Here is a 20,800-nt window from a genome sequence, read left to right as displayed (position 1 = left end):
ACTCTCAAACCATCAGCAAATTATCAAACATTTTTGACTGGGGTTAGTAAAACCTGCCCTTTGACTTAAAGGAAAAGGAACAAAAGATGAATCTGGTTTTAAAAGATCATTCCAATTACCAGGCCAAAGCTGCAGTTGAGAGGGTGGTGTTTATCTTCCCCTGTCTGAGACATGCATAGAGAATGAGGGCAGGAACTTCCATGGGAGAGTTAAGATGCCACATGTGACTCCCTGTGTCTTTGCCCAAGTCTGGGGTGTGAATTCCCCATTTATACAAAGCGAATGATGTGAGCAGGAGGGTAGAACTAACCAAAAAAAAGCATTTACCTCCATTTTTCACCAACTTCACAATTTGTAGAAAGTGTCTTAGTTCCCTTATGTGAAAGTTTAAATTATTAAAAGAAAAAAAAAACCCTACAGGTATTTGTGTACTTAGGACAAGTTTGACGAAGCCATACTCAGCAATGTCACTTCCCTCTCCACAAACTATGCATGCATTCTCTCTGGATAAAAATAATCGCTGGCTCTTATTACAGTGTTGGAGCTCTCAATCTTTATAACGACGATTTATTCCTATTTCACTTATGAAGAAAGCGAGGCACAGACAGGCTGGTTAGTTATTGGGATTAGACATCTATCCAGGCAACTGGCTCCAGGGCCTGTGCTCTTAGCCACCTGCTGCCTTTCACTGGACTTGCATACACTTTCCCTAGGATACACTTGCCACTCCCAGGCTACAGTGTCATACAGAATTCTAAAGATGTTTAGCCATTTCAGTGATTTTCAAGAGTCCTCAAGCCATTTGGCTCAATCCCACATTTATTTTCCTGGCATCTATTTCCCATTTCTCCTCAGTGCATTCCCAAAATTCAGTAACTAGGAAAAAAAGCATGACAGAAGATGAGTCTTGGAGGCCCTATGGGACGGATATGTCCCCAACCAGTCTGCACGATCTACCACCCACACCTTGTCTCATAGCAACAAAATCAACTCCAGCAGCCCCTTTGGGGATGGTCCCTACCTCTCTTCTCTCCCCTAAAAGTTCCCCAAGCAGGACAGGGTCAGGATTAGAGAAAGGTGTGTTGAAAAGAAAGACCTATAGATCAGAAATCTAGGCCGGAAGTGCCTGGGTAGACTGCAAGGGGAGGTCTGTGAGTCAGGAAAGGAGAACAGCTTATGCTGCCAGTTGGGAGACTCAGACAGCAGCTGTCCAGAGTCTCTAGCACGAGACCAGGAGCAGCAAGTGAGGACAGGGATTTCACGGGCCCTTTCCTAAACAAAACTTCAAATAAGAACCCAGTTCTAAAATCTGCATCTCCAGGCTCCTCACACACCCACAATGTGAGTCACGTTTCCGTGTACCCTTTCACTCCAACCATCCACAAAGGGCATAGGAATCTTACACCACATCTTAGTCATGAGAACTTCCATTCCTCCTTAACAGGAAAATACATCTTCCCTTGCACACACATGGATGTTCCAACAGAACATGTTGACGTATTTCTCCAATTGATAAGTAAACCAGTATTGTTTTAATGTGAACTGGAAATAAATCTGTGACTTCAATTTTGTCATAATTGAAGTATAAAGTAGTTTAAATATAATATTTTCTTTTCTCTGTTTCCAGCCTCCAGATATGGGCTTTGAGACTGCGCTTGCCCCACAGCACACCTCCTTAGATGAAATTATCTTTTTTGCATATGTACCTGAGAACGAACCCCAGGAAACGATCTACAGCAAGAAGTTCAGCAATATACACTATGGAAAAGTGATACACTCTGGGTAGTGATATGCATTTATTTAGATGGCATATTGGTTTCTAGAATCTACTTTTTAAATTTTTTGAGATAGGGTCTTGCTCTGTCATCCAGGCTGGTGTGCAGTAGTGCAATGACAGCTCACTGCAGCCTCAACCTCCCAGGCTCAAGCAATGCTCTGGCCCCAGCCTCCAGAATAGCTGGGACTGCAGGCACACACCACCAAGCCCAGCTAAGTTTTGTATTTTTTGTAGAGATGGGGTTTCACCATGTTGCCCAGGCTGGTCTCAAACCCCTGAGCTCAAGGGATTCACCCACCTCAGCTTCCCAAACTGCTGAGGTTACAAGTGTGAGCCACTGCACCTGGCCAATAGAATCTAAATTTTTGGGCCTACTTTTTTGAATAATTTTCTTGATCAAATAGAGTAAGTATTTTTTTGACACCCCACAAGGCCAAATGCATTTATAAACTCCTAGATGTCTTGCATGCTGCCCCAGTTTTAGAAACCTAGGACCATTTATATCAGTGCCATCAGGCCAAGCTATAGAAATGTGTTTTGTGAGTATCAAAAATATTCTGGACAACACTGGATACTTCCTATCCACTGAGTTTACTCAAATGACAATTCTTGTATATCCTAGAGACCAACACATTTAATGTAGTGGAGGCTATCTTTTATGAAATATTGCATTGAACAATATACAGAATTCTCAGAAATGCTTACAGTAAGAGTCAATAACCCTTAAAGCTACCTTTAAGGCCTAATAACTCTTATTCAGAATATGAATTCTGGCTGGGTGCCATGGCTCACACCTGTAATCCCAGAACTTTGGGAGGCCAAGGCCAGCCGATCAGTTGAGGCCAGGAGTTGGAGACCAGTCTGACCAACATGGTGAAACTCCATCTCTACTAAAAATAAAAAAAATTAGCCAGGTGTGGTGGCTCACATCTGTAATCCCAGCTACTGGGAAGACCGAGGCACAATAGTTGCGTGAACCCTGGAGGCCGAGGTTGCAGCGAGCCAAGATTGCGCCGTTGCCATTGCACTCCAGCCTGAGTGAGAGAGTGAGACTCTGTCTCAAAAAAAAAAGAATATGAATTATATAACCCCCAAATCTACCAACTAAAAAAGAAACAATTTCAACAATTTCAGATTACCAGAAACTCACTGCTGTGGTCTAAATATCTGTTTTCCCCAAAAATTCATATGTGGAAATCCTAACCCTCAAGGTGGTAGTATTAGGAGGTGGGGCCCTTGGTAGGTGACTAGGTCATGAGGACTCTGCCCTCATGAATGGAATTAGTGTCCTTATGAAAGAGACCCCAGAGAGCTAGCTAGGCCCTTCCACCATGAAGGACTGAAGGAAAGAGCCAGCTAGGCCCTTCCACCATGGAAGGACACACATAGAAGACACCATCTATAAACCACAAAGTGGACCCTCACCAGATACCAAATCTGCTGACACCTTGATCTCAGACTTTCCAGCCTCTAGAGCTGTGAGAAATAAATTTCTGCTGTTTATAGGCTACCTGGTTTATGGTATTTTGTTATGGCAGCCCAGATAGACTAAGATATGAACCTTGTCTCCAAGTGGTGGACTCTATTCTTATACCAGGTTGGAATCTGTATATTATATGTGTTTGGGGCTGTCAATACATATCTTGTCCCACAGCTAACAATACCTTGTACCGTGAGGCAGCTCACTCAGAAGCAGAGGTGAACATGGGAATCAGACCTAATATAACAAACATCAGCAATATTTTTTCTCATGAGGATTGTATAAATTTTGTCTCGGACAAAAGTGTCAGTAATCTCTAGAATTATTTTTTGCTCTAGGTGGATCTTTTATGTGTGATGTTCCAGATCAGCTAGTTTGTGTTTATGTAGGTGTTTTTCTATAGAAAACCTACAGAATCACTTTTCAATCTTTTAATATTAATATGAGTAATATTATACCAGTGTTTATCTTAATTTCTTATATTCTAATTATTTTTAAAAGCATATGGTCATTCTCTTAAGGATTAGAATATTTAAAAACCAGAACAGCACAATCTGTGATAAGATTCAATAACTTTGCTCTGTTTGCACAGAAACTAGGGAATGGGTAGCTTCAAGGCAGGAAATATGAGCAAAGCCAGGGTCAGAGACCTGGAGAGCAAGTGGTACTTCAACTGGGCAGGTGAGGAATTTGGGATCCCAGTGTTCTCAGGTCGGCAGGAGGCCAAAGGCAGTTATTCAGGTAGTCAGGGCATAAGGCAGAGAGAGCCATTCACTTACTCCACCAATCATCATTTAACATTGACTACCAGCAAGGCACTGTGGCGGGTGCTGCAACAGAGTGGTGAGCATGACATTCAAGCACCTCATTCCGTGAGCTTATATTCTAGCCCCAGAAGCAGACAAGTATGTAATTACAGTTGACTAAGTCTATAAAAGGGGAGTATACAGCATCAAAAGAGTATTTTCCTGGGGCTTGAGCCCTTGTTTGGAGAATCCTAGATTCTCCTGGAATAACACCCAAGTTCCTTACTGGAACTCAAAAAACCCCACTGACCTGGCTCCACTCTCTTGAGTGACCTCTTTGCTTTGTTCACTGCGGTGAAGTCACTCTGGTTTTCCTTTGGTTTCTGTAACACATCCTGCTCCTTTTGGCCTGGAGGCCTTTGAGCATGCTGTTCCTCTCAGCCTGGAACCTTCCCCCAACCGCCACTCTCTTCCTTCATGCTTGTTCTTCTGGTCTTTTCTTAAGCCTCAGAGTTTGGGTGAAAGAAGAGAGGTGAGGTAAAGGGACAAGAAGTCCTCCTGTTGGAGACTTCCAGAGTCTTTGGTTATGGGCAATGCTACCCTTGCCACTAGTGACAACTACCCCTGCCCTGCCGGACCCTGGAATTCTATCACTGTATTGGGGTCCCTTCATCCTTTCAGCAGTCCTTCTGGGCAGCATATTTTTTCTTTCCTGCCTCCCCTCCATGCCCCCCATGACCCTTGTCCCCCAGAGATAAGCACTGTCTTGGATTTTATGTTAACATATTTTAAAGTTTTGCTTTAGAGCTTTAACACTAGTTTTATGAAATGTATGACTTGCCTTTTTCATATAACATTATACTTTTGAAATTACTCCATATTGATATATAGTCTGTAATTCACTCACATGAATATGCTACAAGTTACGTAGCTATTCTCCTATATTGTTTTGGAATCATGTCAAACTTTTCCTTCCTACCTTCCTTCCTTCCTTCCTTCCTTCCTTCCTTCCCTCCTTCCCTCCCTCCCTCCCTCCTTCCTTCCTTCCTTTCTTTCTCTTTCCTTCTTTCGACAGGGTCTTCCTCTGTCACCCATGCTGGAGTGCAGTGGTGCAATAATGACTCACTGCGGCTTTGACCTCCCTGGCTCAAGTGGTCCTCCCACCTCAGCCTCCTGAGTATCTGGGACTACAGGCACACAGGTGCCGCCATGCCCAGCTAGTTTTTTTTTTGTTGGGGGGGCGGGGGTTGCTTTTTTGTTTTTTTTTTGTAGAGATGGGTTTTTGCCATGTTGCCCAGGCTGGCCTTGAACTCCTGGGCTCAAGTCATCTGCCCAGCTTGGCTGTCCAAAGTGCTAGGATTACAGGTGTGAGCGACCCCGCCCGGCTTTTCAATTTTACCTATGTAGAATTGATGTGCCTAGTGTAAAGTGGGAATCCAGTTTTTCTTTCCTTTTTTTTTTTTTTAATGTGGGTAATCTATTGTCCATACAAGCCCCTCCTTTCCCCAACTGATCTGCAGCACTGCCCTGTGATATATCCTGGTCCCGTATATGCATTTGTCCGCTCCTGTCCTCTCTCCTATTTCACTGGTGTATTTGTCTTCTCCGTGACACACTGACTAAATGACTCTAATTATGAAACACATGTGAATAACCCCCTCCCCGTGCCCTTTCTTGGCATTTGGTCTTCCATTTATATGTTAGACTCAGCTTGTCAAGTTCCATTAAGGAAAATAAAAACCCCAAAACCTGGTAATAGAAATTACCTCTTGCAACCAAACTCTGCCTTATATCACTGTTAGATAGATCTTGGGTGGGAATTTCGTGCTCTTCCCCTAACAGTAAGATAATTATCTTTCTGCTAATAATTATTAGCAGAAAAGAACTACTAATTATTAGTTCTTTTAGAATTTTAGGACCAAGACAGCTTCCTGATTCCTCTTAAGGGATAGAAGTTATTATTTCACCCTTCCCTCCTCTGTTACATGTCTTTCCCTGGGCCCTGTGGGTGAGTGTACCTTTACTTCTTCTCTGACAGTAGGTAAAAGCGTTTGCTTTATAAGGGAAAAGGGTGAGGGAGGGAGGCAGGACTTCCGTGCCAGCACCCTCCTGATGCCCCCTAACCCTCAGCCACTGATCAGCTCTTTTGAGGCCTGTGTGCAAAAGCATCTAATGCCCAACCTCCTGTGGTTTAAGGCTTTTACTTCCTGTGAGAGAAGGTTCAGGGAAGTAGGTGATGCTTCAGGCCTGTTTCCTCCCAACCTCTGATCCCCACAAACTACCTGCACCACCAATGGCGGCTGTCTCTGGTCTATGGCCCTTCCTCAGTCTTTGCCACGAGCCTTCAACGGAAGCCAGTGGAGTTTGCAAGTGAGTGCAGACTCCCATTTGTCAGGCACCCAAGCACTTCCAGACTCACATGCTAGCACATACCAGGCCTTTGGCCCTTTTTAACAACTTCAGCTAACTCTTACTTGCTTGTGTTGTGGTCAGCACTGTTTCTCCTTCCCATGTTCTTCCATAGGTGACACTGTCCTAGTGTTCAATCTCTCCTTGGAATGGCTTATTGCTCTGGGTTTCAGCTTAGTTGGTTATCTAGTGACCTTAGTTCTCTGACAAACTAGAGAAAAGTCATGATTTTGTACTTTATCTACTTTTTGTTTTGTTTTCTTGTTTGAGTGCATCTTTCTGCATTTAAAGCAAAAGCAGAAGTCTTATGATTGCCTTTTGTAGCGTAATCTTATATTTTTCAAATTTGCTAAATTCTTTTAATAATTCTAGTACTTTTTCTACATATTATCTTGGGTTTTGGAGTAGAGGTAAATTTTTAATTGTTTTTTAAGTTTCAATAGCTTTAAGGGTACAAGTGAATTTTGGTTACATGGGTGAATTGTGTAGTGGTGAAGTCTGGATTTTTGGTGTACCTATCACCCAAGAAGTGTACATTGTACCCAATAGGTAGTTTTTCCTCTCTCACCCCTCCCACCCTCCGTTCTTCTGAGCCTCCAATATCCACTATACCACTCTGTATGCCTTTGCATACCCATAGCTTAGCTCCTACTTTTAAGTGAGAACATGCAGTGTTTGGTTTTTCTGTTCCTAAGTTACTTCACTGAGGTTGATGGCCTTCAGTTCCATCCAAGTTGCTGCAAAAGACATTATTTCATTGTTTTGTATGGCTGAGTAGTATTCCATGGTGTGTGTGTGTGTGTGTATATATATATATATATATATCACATTTTTTTAATCCACTCATCAGTTTATGGCACTTGGGTTGATTCCATATCTTTGCAAATGTGAATTATGCTGCAATAAGCATATGTATTCAGACGTCTTGTTTTATATAATGACTTCTTTTCCTTTGGGTAGATAACCAGTAGTGGGATTGCTGGATCGAATGGTAAATCTCTTTTTAGTTCTTTGAGAAATTTCCATACTGTATAAATATTTTTAAATAGATAATCTTATTACCTGCCAGTACAATTGATCCTTGAACAACATGGGTTTGAACTGTGCAGGTCCACTTATACATGGAAATTTTTCTGCCTCTGCCACCCCTGAGTCAGTAAGGCCTCCTCAGCCTAATCAAGAAGATGACTAGGATGAAGATCTTTATGATGATCCATTCCACTTAAGAAATAATAAATGTATTTTCCCTTTCTTACGATTTTCTTAATAACATTTTTCCCATAGCTTACTTTATTGTAAGAATACAGCATGTAAGACATATAACATACAAAATATGTGTTAATCAACAGTTTATGTTGTTGGTAAGACTTCCAGTCAACAATAGCCTACTTGTAGTTAAATTTGGGGGGAATTAAAAGTAATATGTGAATTTTCATCTGCACAGGAGGTTGGCATCCCTAACCTCTGCATTGTTCAAGGGTCAATTATAATTTTTTTTGTTTTTTCCTTAATGTTTCTTAGCATATTATAGCTTTTTCCTGTTATAGTGTCTAGGACCTCCAATACTTTGTTAAATAGAAGATAATGGAATTGTTGTTGTTCCTGACACTTTCTCTCTCTCTCTCTCTCTCTATATATATATATATATATTTAAGCATTTCATAGTTTTCTTAAACCCTTTATCATTTAAATAAATTTGTCTATTTTTCTAGTTTAAGAGATTTAGAGTTTGGGTTTTAAATTAATATTTCTCGTGTATCTATTGAGCTTATCTATAGAATTTTTTCCTTTAACTTTTTATTTAACGTTGTAAATTATATTGTGGATTTAATGTTGAACCAACCTTAAAGTCCTGGAATATACCTATCTTTGACATTGTATATTATCTGTTTTCATACATTTCTGGACTCGGTTTGCTAATATTTAGGATTTAAACATCTATGTTCATGTGGGAAGTTTACCTGTAATTTTTCTTTCTCATATTGTCCTTCTGTGGTTCTGTTAACAACATTGTGCTAGCCTCATAGACAATTGTTTTCTTTTTTTTTTTAATTTTCTGGAAGAGTTTAAGACTGGAATATTTTGTTCCTTGAAAATTTGTTTTTTGAAATTGTTTGAAACTTACTTTATGGCCTAGGACTAGGCCATTCATTATGGTCAATTTCAGTAAATATTTTGTATGGGAGGCAAAATTTTACATTTATCCTCTTAGGGTGTTTTGGCTGGGCCTGAGAATTAAACTGACATAAGACAGATTAACAGGAGAAAAGCATACACATTTATTTAATGTAAGTTTTGTGTAACATAGGAGTCCTCCTAAAGAAATGAAGACCCCTGAAGAAGCAGTTAGTGTTGAACATGTATATACTGGGTTGAACAAAAAGTAGTAAGTTGTGAAAATGTGACAAGCCAAGGGGGCTTGGGCTAGGATAGTTAACTGTGGAGAAGTGGCTAGGAAGATAAGGGTTAGTTTAACAAGGTCTGTTTGTACAAATTTCTCTTGGCTTTGGCTCCCCATCTCTAGTAATAAAAACAATGTCCTTCTTCAGGTGCAAGGAGGACACCTTCCACATGGGAGTTTTATCTCCTGCCTTTAGGTAGGTCACAGTGTCCTTTCTGCATTTGCTGGTGTGTGTGTGTGTGTGTGTGTGTGTTTTAAGTGACTTTAACTCGATCAGTGGGCTAGAGCAGATATTTTGGGGTGTTGTGTTCTGAATGCTTTCCTATTTAATGCAGTATTAATATTTATTTGTTAGATTAATCCTGTTCCTTGTGATATTGCAATTTTCTGTATCCTTAATGATTTGTTTCTGCTTGATCTATCAATTATTGAGAAAGCTGTATTAAACTTTCCTACTGTGTATACTGGATTTGTCCATTTTTAAATTATAGTTGTGTCAATTTTGCCTTGTATATTTTGAGATTGTTATTAGGTACATATAAGTTTAGAATTGTTACATCTTCATGATCAGTTGAACATTTTGTTGGTATTTAGTGAGTATTTTTATCATTATAATGCTTTTTTGCATGACCGTGGCTTTTTTATTATGCTTTTTTTAACCATTTTAAGATGTACCATTCTGTAGCATTAAATTCATTCAAATCCTTTGCCCATTTTTAAATCAGGGTTTTTTTGTTATGAGTTTCAATGTTTTGTTTTTGTTTGTAGCTTTTTTTGTTATTGATACATGGCATCAGCCTTCTTTGGATAATATTTTCGTGGTATACTATTTCAATCCTTTAACTTTCACCTGCTTTGTATATCTGTCATAAAAGACATAAATGAATTTTGTGGTTTTAGCCAATTTAACAATTTCTGTCCTTTAGTTGGAGAGTTTAGTTCAACTACATTTATTATTTTTACTAATATATTTGTCTTCATTCCTACCATCTTCTTTTGTACTTTCTATTTGTCCCACCTTTTTCTATGTTTCATTTTTGTCTTCTCTTCTTGCTTACCTTATTTTAAGGTTCTTTTTTCTCCTCTTTCCATTCTTTTCTTCTTCTACTTGATTGGGACTTTTACACCCTGTTTTATTTTGCTTTTTCATGTTATCCAAGATTTTTACATGTGTGTTAACTTAAAAAGTCTAAAGTTACTTAATAACTTTATCTCTTTCCCACTCCATATGTAATCATTAAACTCTGGGTGTCTAGTCAGTATCTACCCTTTATATTTCTCAAGAATGAGTCCAATTCTGGTCCCTCGGTTCCTCAAACCTCAGAAGAAATATTACAGTTTCTGAAGTGGTCCCCTTGAAGAAATCCCTCTTGGCCTTTTTATTATTATTATTATTTTTGTTTGTTTTTTGAGATGGAGTTTTGCTCTTGTTGCCCAGGCTGGAGTGCAATAGCGCAATCTCGGCTCAGCAACCTCCACCTCCCGGGTTCAAGCGATTCTCCTGCCTCAGCCTCCCGAGCAGCTGGGATCACAGGCATGTGCCAGCATGCCTGGCTAATTTTGTATTTTTAGTAGAGATGGGATTTCTCCATGTTGGTCAGGCTGGTCTCAAACTCCTGACCTCAGGTGATCTGCCTGCCTAGGCCTGCCAAAGTGCTGGGATTACAGGTGTGAGCCACCGCACCCGGCTGCCTCTTGGCTTTTTTGTGAGAGAGGCACTTCTCTTTCTCCATGTAGGGTGGCATAGAGATGACAGGTGAGATGCACAACACACCATTACTACTTCCTTCTTTAAATTCTTCAACTTTCATTTATCTTAACTAATCTAGCTTTCGTTTAGAATGTCACTCTGGCTGTGATATAGAGAATGAATTGGAGGGTAACAATTATGGATGCACTTAGGTCATTTAGAAGGTTTTTGCAGTAGCCTAGGCTAAAATTTTTGATGTTTTAGTCTAAGATATTGATGGTAGAAATTGAGGTGAATGAATGGACTGAGAGATACATGGGAATAGACTCACCAGGACAATGGAGCAGAGCAATTTTCATTACTTTACTTCATTGTCTGTTTCTGTGCCTTAAAAAACACATCTGTGCTTGCCTTCTATTTACTGCATCCAGCTACACGTGATCTTATTGTGGTGATGCTGTCTGAGATTCTTACACTGTGCTTAAGAGGACAGGTACCTGAGGTAGACAGACTATGGATGAGGAATCAGGCAGTATGGGAATGTCAAATGGTAGACTTGGAATTCAGAAGAGAGCCTGAAGAATAAGAATCAAGAACTAAAGTTAGATGATGGAAAAGAAGGGATTCTGAACATTATCAATGAATCTAGATCATGGAGGCCAAAAGGCTTGCAAAATCTCAACAAAGGTATAGGCTACCACCTACAATGAGATGTTAGGTACTGAATCAAAATCCTTTCACAGTAGGAATTGATTAAATATACACAGATAAAAGACACTATCTGATTGATAACAAGGGAAGTATAGTTATTGCACAAATGGTGAAATATTTGAGAAGGAACTTCTGTCATCTTGTAACAAGGTCAGTTGTTCTTAAGAATCTTCACAAAATCTTTTTTTTTTTTTTTGAGACGAAGTTTCACTCTTGTTGCCCAGGCTGGAGTCCAATGGCGCGATCTCAGCTCACTGCAACCTCCACCTCCTGGGTTCAAGCGATTCTCCTGCCTCAGCTTCCCAAGTAGCTGGGATTACAGACGCCCACCACCACACCTGACTAATTTTTTGTATATTTAGTAGAGACGGGGTTTCACCATGTTAACCAGGCTGGTCTCGAACTTCTGACCTCAGGTGATCCACCCGCCTCGGCCTCCCAAAGTGCTGGGATTATAGGCATGAGCCATTGCACCTGGCCCTGTATCTTCACAAAATCTTAATAGTGATAACTTAATGTCCATGTTTTTACTAAATTGCTCAGAAGGAATGTATCATCAACACACAAAGGTTTCAGTAAAGCTCTTCATTCATTCAATGAATATTTGAGTGCCTATTACATATCAAGTCTTCTGCTAGGCACTGGGAATATAGTGGTAAACAAGATAGACAAGACTCTTCCCTGCATGGAGATGACATTCTAATAAACAGATACAGGTGATAAACAGGTAAACCAAAACAAATTCATATCTAACATGTGCTTTGAAGAAAGTAAATATGGTGACAGAGGGAGTGAGAAGGGTAAGCAAAGACCCAAGAATGAACAGCAAAGAGCCAATGAAAGAGCTTTCCAGGCTAAAGAAGTTGCATACAGTGAGGCAAGAAAAATTGGGATGTGTTTAATAAACATGAAAAAAGCCAGTATAGATGATGCACAGTGATGGTGTCGTGGAAAGGCCAGCAAGGAGGTCAGCTAGTGCCAGATCATAGACGGTATTATAGGATGCAGGAAGAGTGTAAATTTTCTTCTTGGTGTCAGCAGAAACCACTGGAGAATGTTATTGGATTATTTTTAAATAATCCAATTTATATATATATATATTTTTTTTTAGTCTTTTGCTCCACCCAAAATGATTTGGGAATCATTATATTGGATCATTTTCTGAATTGACATATACTTCAAAACACCTTTTTTTTTTTTTTTGAAAGGATCACTCTGATTGCTGTGAAAAGTGTGGGACAGGGTGTGAGTAGAAGCTGCCAAGCCCCTTAGAAAGTTATTAAAGTAATACAGGTGACAGATTATGGTGCTGGAGCAGGTGCAGTTGAGTGAAGACAGGATCTGATGATGCATTTGCCTGTTAGGGATATGAGCAAGAAAGTGATCAAAAATTGTCTAGGTTTGTGGTTTGTAGCTAGAAGGACGATACCGCCATTTTCCGAGACGAAAAGTGCAGGTATCAGGCAGGGTAATTCAGAGTTCCACATTGGAAATGTTCAGTTTGAAATGTGTGTTAGGTGTCTAAGTGAAGATGTGAAGTTGGCAGTTAGATGTATGAATTCATAGCTCAGAAGAGTCAGAGCGGAAACTTGGCATTTGGCAATTGTTCAGATACAGATGGGTGATTCTACCTGCAGAGGAGGATGTATGTAGAGAAGAAAAGCCCTGGGGTGCTCCAGGAAGAGAGCCTGGGCTAAGAAGAAGGCCCTAGCAAAGAAGGATGAGAAGGAGCAGCCAGTAAGGTAGAAAAAACAGGAAAATGTGGGGCCATATAAACCAAGAGAAGAGGGTGTTTAGAAAGTATGGAGTGATCAACTGTGATGCATGCTGCAGAGACTTGAGTAAAATAAGAATAAAGATGTGATCTTTGAATTTGGCACCACTCTAGGCTGTAGTAACCTTGATGAAAACAGTTTCATTGGCATGGAGTGGAAGGGATCAGCTGGGCTGGGGAAATGGCACAGGCATTGGAATGGGAGCTTAGAATGCATAGGTAGCTTAGTTTGATGATATTTGTCTTTTTGCAGTGTTTTCTCCACTCAACAGTTGTTCCTCTCCACCTCTAAAATTCACTGATTCATTCTCCATTGCACAAATCCCCTTTCCTTCTCTTTTAAAGGCTGATTTCTCTCCTCTTCTAGAACAGCAGTGCTTAATCACCGCCCCCCCCCCCATGTGCAATAGTAGGAAGAAGTGGGGAGACAGCTTTCATAATTAAGGTAGCTGCCTGACCATTGGCCATTGACTTCAGATACAAAGACGTTAACTTTTTAAAATTAATTAATAAACTTTTTAAATTAATTAGTTTTACAGCAAAATTGAGCAGAAAATAGAGTTCCTATATACCTCTGTCCCATACACACACGAAACCTTCCCCACTATCCACATCCCACACCAAAGTGGTACATTTGTTACAGCTCATGAACCTACATTGACATATCATTTATCACCCAGAGTACATATCTACATTAGGACTTACTCTTAGTGTTGCAAATTCAATGGGTTTGAACAAATGTATAATGATAAGTATTCATCATCACAATATCATACAGAAGAGTTTCACTGCCCTAAAAATTCTCTATGCTTTGGCTGTTCAACCCTCTCTTCCCCTCACGCCTGGCAACCACCGATCTTTTTGCTGTCTCCATAATTTTGCCTTTTCCAGAATGTCATATAGTTTGAATCATACCGTATATAGCCTTTTCAGAGTCTTCTTTTACTTAGTAATATGCATCTAAATTTCCTCCATGTCTTTTCGTGGCTTGATAGCTCATTTCTTTTTTAGTGCTGAATCATATAATATTCCATCATCTGAGTATCCCGCAGTTTATTTATTCATTTACCTACTGAAGAACATCTTGGTTGCTTCCAAGTTTTAGCAATTATAAATAAAGCTTCTGTAAACACCTATTTGCAGGTTTTGTATAGATATAAGTTTTCGACTCATTTGGGTAAATACCAAGGCATTTTGCTTGATCGTATGCTAAGAGTATGTTTAGTTTTGTAAAAAATGACTGAACTGTCCTCCAGACTGGCTGTATCATTTTCATTTCTATCAACAATGAACGAGAGTTCCTATTATTCACATACTCACCAGTATTTGGGTTGTCAGTGTTTTGGATTTCTGCCATTCTAATAGTCATGTGGTGGTATCTCATTGTTAATTTGCATTTCCCTGATGACATATGCATTAGTCTGTTTTCGCACTGCTATAAAGAAATACCTGAAACTGGGTAATTTATAAAGGAAAGAGGTTTAATTGACTCACAATTCTGCATGGCTGGGGAGACCATGGTGGAAGATGAAGGGAAAGCAAGGCACGTCTTACATGGTGGCAGGAGAAAGAGACAGTGCAGGGGAAACTGCCATTTTTAAAACCATCAGATCTCATGAGAACTCCCTCACTGTTATGAGAACAGCATGGGGAAAACCACCCCCATGATCCAACCACCTCCCACCAGGTCCCTCCCTTGACACGTGGGGATTACAATTCAAGATGAGATTTGGGTGGGGACATTGAGCCAAACCATATCATATGATGTAGAACATTTTTTGATATGCTTACCTGCCATCTGCATATCTTCTTTGGTGAGGTATCTGTTAAGGTCTTTGGCCCATTTTTAAAATCAGGTTGTACGCTTTCTTATTGTTGTATTATTAGAGATTTTTGTATTGTAGGAGATCAGATTATGCCATCCCAGAACCACGCAGTGGTGTGTGCCTGTAGGTGCAGCTACTACAGAGTCTGAGGCAGGAGGATCTCAAGTTCAAGCCTAGTCTGGGCAAAATAGTGAGACCTCCAATTTCCAAACGAAACAAAACCAAAAAAACAAAGAATATGCCACTTTGGCATAAAGATTATTTGAGCTGAAGGAAATTAATGAAAAACAGGCACAAGAAAAACTCTTTGCCCCCTCCCACCAGAAAGGGCAGAATGATTCTTAATCACTGAAGATAACTCTAGACTATATAAATATATATTTTTTTCTTTTTAGAGACAGATTCTCACTCTGTTACCCAGGCTGGAGTGCAGTGGTGCAATCATAGCTCACTGCAGCCTCGAACTCCTGAGCTCAAGCAATCCTCCTGCCTCAGCCTCCCATGTAGCTGGGACTACAGGCATGTGCCACCACACCCAGCTAGTTTTTTTTATTTTATTTTTAAATTTTTTTAGAGGCAAGATCTCACTGTGTTGCACCCAGGCTGGTCTCCAACTCCTGGCCTCAAGCAACCCTCCTGCCTCAGGCTTTCCTCCAGAGTAGCTGGGATTACAGGCACAAGCAACTCTAGACTATTAATAAACCCAGAGACACAAAGAATTTACAGAAGAAACCTTGTCAAAACGACCCTTATCTTCCATTAGTTCCCTCCATTTATTTACCTTCCACAGTTTGCTGACCCTAAAAACCTAAGCCCATTTTTCTTTGTCTTGTCACTTCTCTAAAAATTTGTTATGAAGCCCCATGTTCTAACTACCCTTTTTAGTTACTCATCACTGCTGTTTTTCCTGCATGTAAGCACAATGCACATGTTAATAAATTCCACCTGTTTTTCTCTTGTTAATCTGTATTTGTCAGTATAATTGTCAGGGTCTCAGTTACAGAACCAAGGAGAATAGAGGAAAAAGAGGTTTCTTCTCCCCTCCCCTACAGTTTATTTTGGATAACAGTCCTTTATATGTCTTTTGAAAATATTTTCTCCTAGTATGTGGCTTGTCTTCTAATTCTCTTGACAGGATATTTCAGAGCATAAGTTTGTAATTTTAGTAAGGTACCAATTACTAATGAGAGATACATGCAAACCATAGCATGTATTTTTAACACAAATTCAGTGTTCACTGCTTAACACTGCCATTTAAAAATCTTTACTAATTGGTTAAAAATTGTATCCCATTGTTGTAATTGCAATTTCTTCTATTACAAATGAGGTTGACCAAATGTTAATCAAATGTTTGTTAGCTATTTGTGGTATATTTTGTTTGTAAACTATTTGTTCATAAATTGGTTCATGTAATCCACTGTTTTATCCAAATTACTTAATGGTTTTACTTGTGTTTAGGAAAACTGGAGAGAAATTTATCAATTTTCTCTTTCATGGATTGTGTCTTTGGTGTTGTATTCAACAGTCATTGCATGAAGATGGTAAATTTTGTTAGGTGTATCTTCTTAGTCTGTTTCATGCTGCTATAATAGAATATCACAGACTGGGTAATATATAAAGAAAAGAAATTTATTTCTTACAGTTCTGGAGGGTGGGAAATCCAAGACTGGGGGGCCCGCATCTGGTGAGGGCCTCATGCTCCGTCATCCCATGGTGGAAGGCAGAAGGGTGAGCACATGTGAGCACACATGTGAAGCACTCATGTGCAAAAGAGAGAAAGACGGGGAGGGAAGGGACTGAATTCATTCTTTTATCAGGAACCCACTCCCACAATAATTAACCCACTCCTGCAATAATGGCATTCATCCATTCGTGAGGGCAAAGCCTCATGGTCTAATCAGCCCTTAAAAGTCCCACCTCTCAGGTTGCAGTGAGCTGAGACGGCGCCACTGCACTCCAGGCTGGCAGCAGAGCAAGACTCTGTCTCAAAAAAAAAAAAAAAAAAAAAAAAAAAGTCCCACCTCTCAACACTCTTGCATTGGAAATTGTGTTTTCAACACATGAACTTTGAGGAATACGTTAAAACCATAGCATATATTTTAACATAATTTTTTTAATTGAGGGAAAAAAGTAATTGCCATACCCAAGGTCATCTACATTTTCTCCTATGTTATCTTCTTAGGAGTTTTATAGTTTTACATTTTATATTTAAGTCTGTGGCCCATTTAGAGTTCTTTATTTTCTTTTTTGAGTCAGGGTCTGGCTCTGTCACCCACACTGGAGTGCAGTGGCACTATCTCAGCTCACTGCAACCTCCACCTCACAGGCTCAAGTGATCCCACTGCCTCAGCCTCCTGAGTAGCTGGGATTACAGGCACGTGCCACCATACCTGGTTGATTTTGTATTTTTAGTAAAGATAGGGTTTCACCATGTTGCCTAGGCTGGTCTTGAACTCCTAGGCTCAACCAATCTGCCTGCCTCAGCTCCCAAAGTGCTGGGATTACCGGTGTGAGCCACTGCACCCGGCCTAGAGTTAATTTTTGTGATGATTGTAAGATCTGTGTCTAGATTGAATTTTTTGCATGTGGATATGCAAGGCTAACATTTTAGAAACAGATTGTTTTTCTGGTTATAAAGTTAATACATGCTCAGTATAGAAATTTCCTAAAAGACAGAAAAATATTAAGATAATTGAAATTATGACTGTTAACACGTTGATGAACTGCCAATTAGTCCTTTTTATATGCATCTTAACATTTTTCAACTTGCTTTCTTCGTTTGGACATTATAATATGATCATTTTCCCTACACTGTTAAAAACTCTTTCTAAACACCCTTTTAATCATTGCATTTTCTCTAAGTAAATCATGTAATATCATTCACTTAGTTTTTTTATTGACATTTCTCATTTCTAAATTTTACCCTAATGAATATATTTGTGTAGAAAGCTTTCTCCCCCACCCCTCTGTTTCAAGTTCTTTCCTTAGGACAGAGCCATAATAATAGACATGGAATCAGAGCAGGGAAAAGGTTAGCACGCTCCTAATGCATAATGTCAAATTGCTTTCCAGGAAGCTAGTTCTAATTTACAATCTCATCAGTAGTGGATGAATGCCTATCTTCACTCAATTCCCACCACTACTGAACCCTGTCATTTAAAGATCTTCGCTAATTTTAGAGGTTAAAAATTGTATCCCATTGTTATAATTGCCATTTCATTGATTACTAATGGGGTTGAACAAATGTTAATCAAATATTTGTTAGTTATTTGTGGTATACTTTCTTTGTCAATTATTTGTTCATAAATTGGTTCATTTAATCCACTGTTTTATCCAAATTGCTTAATGGTTTTATTTGTTTTTAGGAAAACTGGAAGAGCTTACATAAGAAGGGTATTGCAACATACGACTCCTAAAGGATTTTTGTCCTCAGTTATTGCAGAAATGAAAGAGCCCTTTGGATTAGAAGAAGTGAATGAGAGCTCTTGTTTGTCTAGTTCCCTTTTGATTAATAAAGCTGGAAATGTCTATAAACTCACTCTTGATTCACAAGGTAGGTATAATAATATCATACATCTCTGATGGCTAGAAAAAAATGAAAAATTATCTTTTGTGAAGGCATTTTAATGCTTATTTATAGAGCAATAGATTTCAAATTTTAGTCCAACTGGCAACCTACCAAAGTTTACATATATTTGGGTTCCTGAAAGTTTTTTTTTTTTTTTTTTTTTGGCAATGGAGTCTCGCTGTATCGCCCAGGCTGGAGTGTAGTGATGCGATCTCGACTCACCGCAACCTCTGCCTCCCAGGTTCAAGCGATTCTCCTGCTTCAGCCTCCCGAGTAGCTGGGATTACAGGCATGTGCCACCACAGCCAGCTAATTTTTGCTTTTTTGGAGTCTCGCACTGTCACCCAGCCTGGAGCACAGTGGTGCAATCTCAGCTCACTGCAACCTCCGCCTCCTGGCTTCAAGCAATTCTCCTGCCTCAGCCTCCCGAGTAGCTGGGATTGCAGGCGCATGCCGCCATGCCCATCTAATCTCTTTTGTATTTTAGTAGAGATGGGGTTTCACCGTGTTGCCCAGGCTGCTCTCGAACTCCTGAGCTCAGGCAATCCGCCCACCTCAGCCTCTCAAAATGCTAGGATTACAGGCATGAGCCACTGCACCCGGCCTAATTTTTGTATTTTTAGGAGACGGGGTTTCACCTTGTTGGCCAGGCTGGTCTCAAACTCCTGACCTCGAGTGATCCGCCTGCCTCAGCTTCCCAAAGTGCTGGGATTATAGGCATTAGCCACCACACGCTGCCCAAGATTTTTTTTTCTAATATAATAAAATATAGCTATAACTTCATTGATATTTCATCAATAGTAGTGCCTATTATTTATTACTATGAGGTTATTTTGTCTTAAAGAGTGATCAGAAGAAATGAAAGAAAATGGGAAGTTCCTGCAGATTTTGCCTCACTTTAACAAAATAATTTTGAATCAATGTTCTATAGGATGTTTCTATCTCAAAGGATTATTGATTCACAGCAAAAGTTAGTACAGTTTATTCTAAGGGTTTAGGTTTTACTCTGACTAAACGGGAAGCCACTGGAGAGTTTAAGCAGAAAGTGATATGATCTGACGTAGCTCTCAACAAGATCACTTTGGCTGCTGTGATGAGAACAGACTGGGCAGGTGATGGAGAGAAAGCAAGGAGGAAAGCAGAGAAGTCAGCTAGGAGGCCATTACAATAATCAAGTGAGAGATCATATTAAACTTAAAGATGCTTGTTACTCATCCAAGTGGATAAATAAGATGGGCGTTTAGAAATACAAGTCTGGAGTTCAGGGAAGATGGCTGGGCTAGAGACAGATTTGAGGACTTTCAGCATATGTATGATAGTTAATGCTATACGACCAAATGAGAACACCTGGAAAATGAGTGGAGTTATAGAAGGGAAGAGGCTTGAGGTCTAATCCAGGGCAATATCTAGTGTTCAGGGAGATGGAGGAGAATCGTTAAAGGATATTGGGTGGCCTGGTCAGAGTAGAACTAAGAGAGAGTGTGTCAAACCAGGTGAGGAAGGTGTTTCAAGAAGGAGAGGCCCCTCTCCCATGTTGCATAATGCCAATAGGTCTGGTAAGATAAGGAATGAAAACTGGCCAGTGGATCTGTGTGAAAGTCCTTGAGAACCCTGGCCGGGTATGGTGGCTCATGCCTGTAATCCCAGCACTTTGGGAGGCTGAGGCAGGTGGATCACCTGAGGTCAGGAGTTTGAGACCAGTCTGGCCAACATGGTGAAACCCCATCTCTACTAAAAATACAAAAATTAGCTGGGCCTGGTGGCAGGTGCCTGTAATTCCAGTTACTTGGGAGGCTGAGGCAGGAGAATTGTTTGAACCCAGGAGGTGGAGGTTGCAGTGAGCCAAGATTGCGCCATTGCACTCCAGCCTGGGTGACAAGAGCGAAACTCCATATCAAAAAAAAAAAAAAGTCATTGAGAACTTTGACAAAAAGCTGTTGGCTGGAGTCATGTAGACAAAAATCTGATTGGAATGGGTTCGAAAAATTATGAGAGGAGAGTGGAGACAGTGAATAAAGGTAACTCTTTCAGGAAGTTTTACTATAAAGGGAAAGAGAGAAATTACGTGGTGGTTGGAGGGAATATTGGAAAGGATTTTCTTTGGTCAGTTTGAACTGGGAGAAATTGGAGCATGTGTGCATAATTAAGGGAATGATGAGGCCCTCTTCTGACTGTTTCTATTTTTTTTAGAGTAAGAGAGTATTGATGACATGTTTCATGACCTATCAAAAATATTTTGATAATGATTACTTCCCTCTCATTTCAACAGCCTTCCTTGGCTTCATTGATGTCTTCTCTGATTTTCTCCAATCATTTCTTCTTCGTCTCCGTGAGAGGATCTTTTTCCCTTCCCATTCCTTAAATGATGATGTTCCTTAAGGTCCTGCCCAAGAACCTCTTTTCTTCTAAATCTTCGTA

General features: G+C 39.9%; 1 protein-coding gene across 1 annotated transcript in view; it reads left to right on the top strand.

The window, feature by feature from the left end:
• Nucleotides 1–20,800, top strand: part of CATSPERB (cation channel sperm associated auxiliary subunit beta) — a 152,255-nt gene that overhangs the window by 87,968 nt on the left and 43,487 nt on the right. Inside the window, exons 17-18 of the mRNA XM_004055597.5 lie at nt 1,628–1,782; nt 18,180–18,367. Of these exons, the coding sequence (XP_004055645.2) occupies nt 1,628–1,782; nt 18,180–18,367 (343 nt within the window). The remainder of the gene's footprint in view (nt 1–1,627; nt 1,783–18,179; nt 18,368–20,800) is intronic.

The sequence above is a fragment of the Gorilla gorilla genome, chromosome 15 (genome assembly GCF_029281585.2).
Source record: "Gorilla gorilla gorilla isolate KB3781 chromosome 15, NHGRI_mGorGor1-v2.1_pri, whole genome shotgun sequence".
Classification (NCBI taxonomy): domain Eukaryota; kingdom Metazoa; phylum Chordata; class Mammalia; order Primates; family Hominidae; genus Gorilla; species Gorilla gorilla.
The sequence above is the reverse complement of the archived record's forward strand: the minus strand, read 5'-3'. Positions and strand labels throughout refer to the sequence as shown.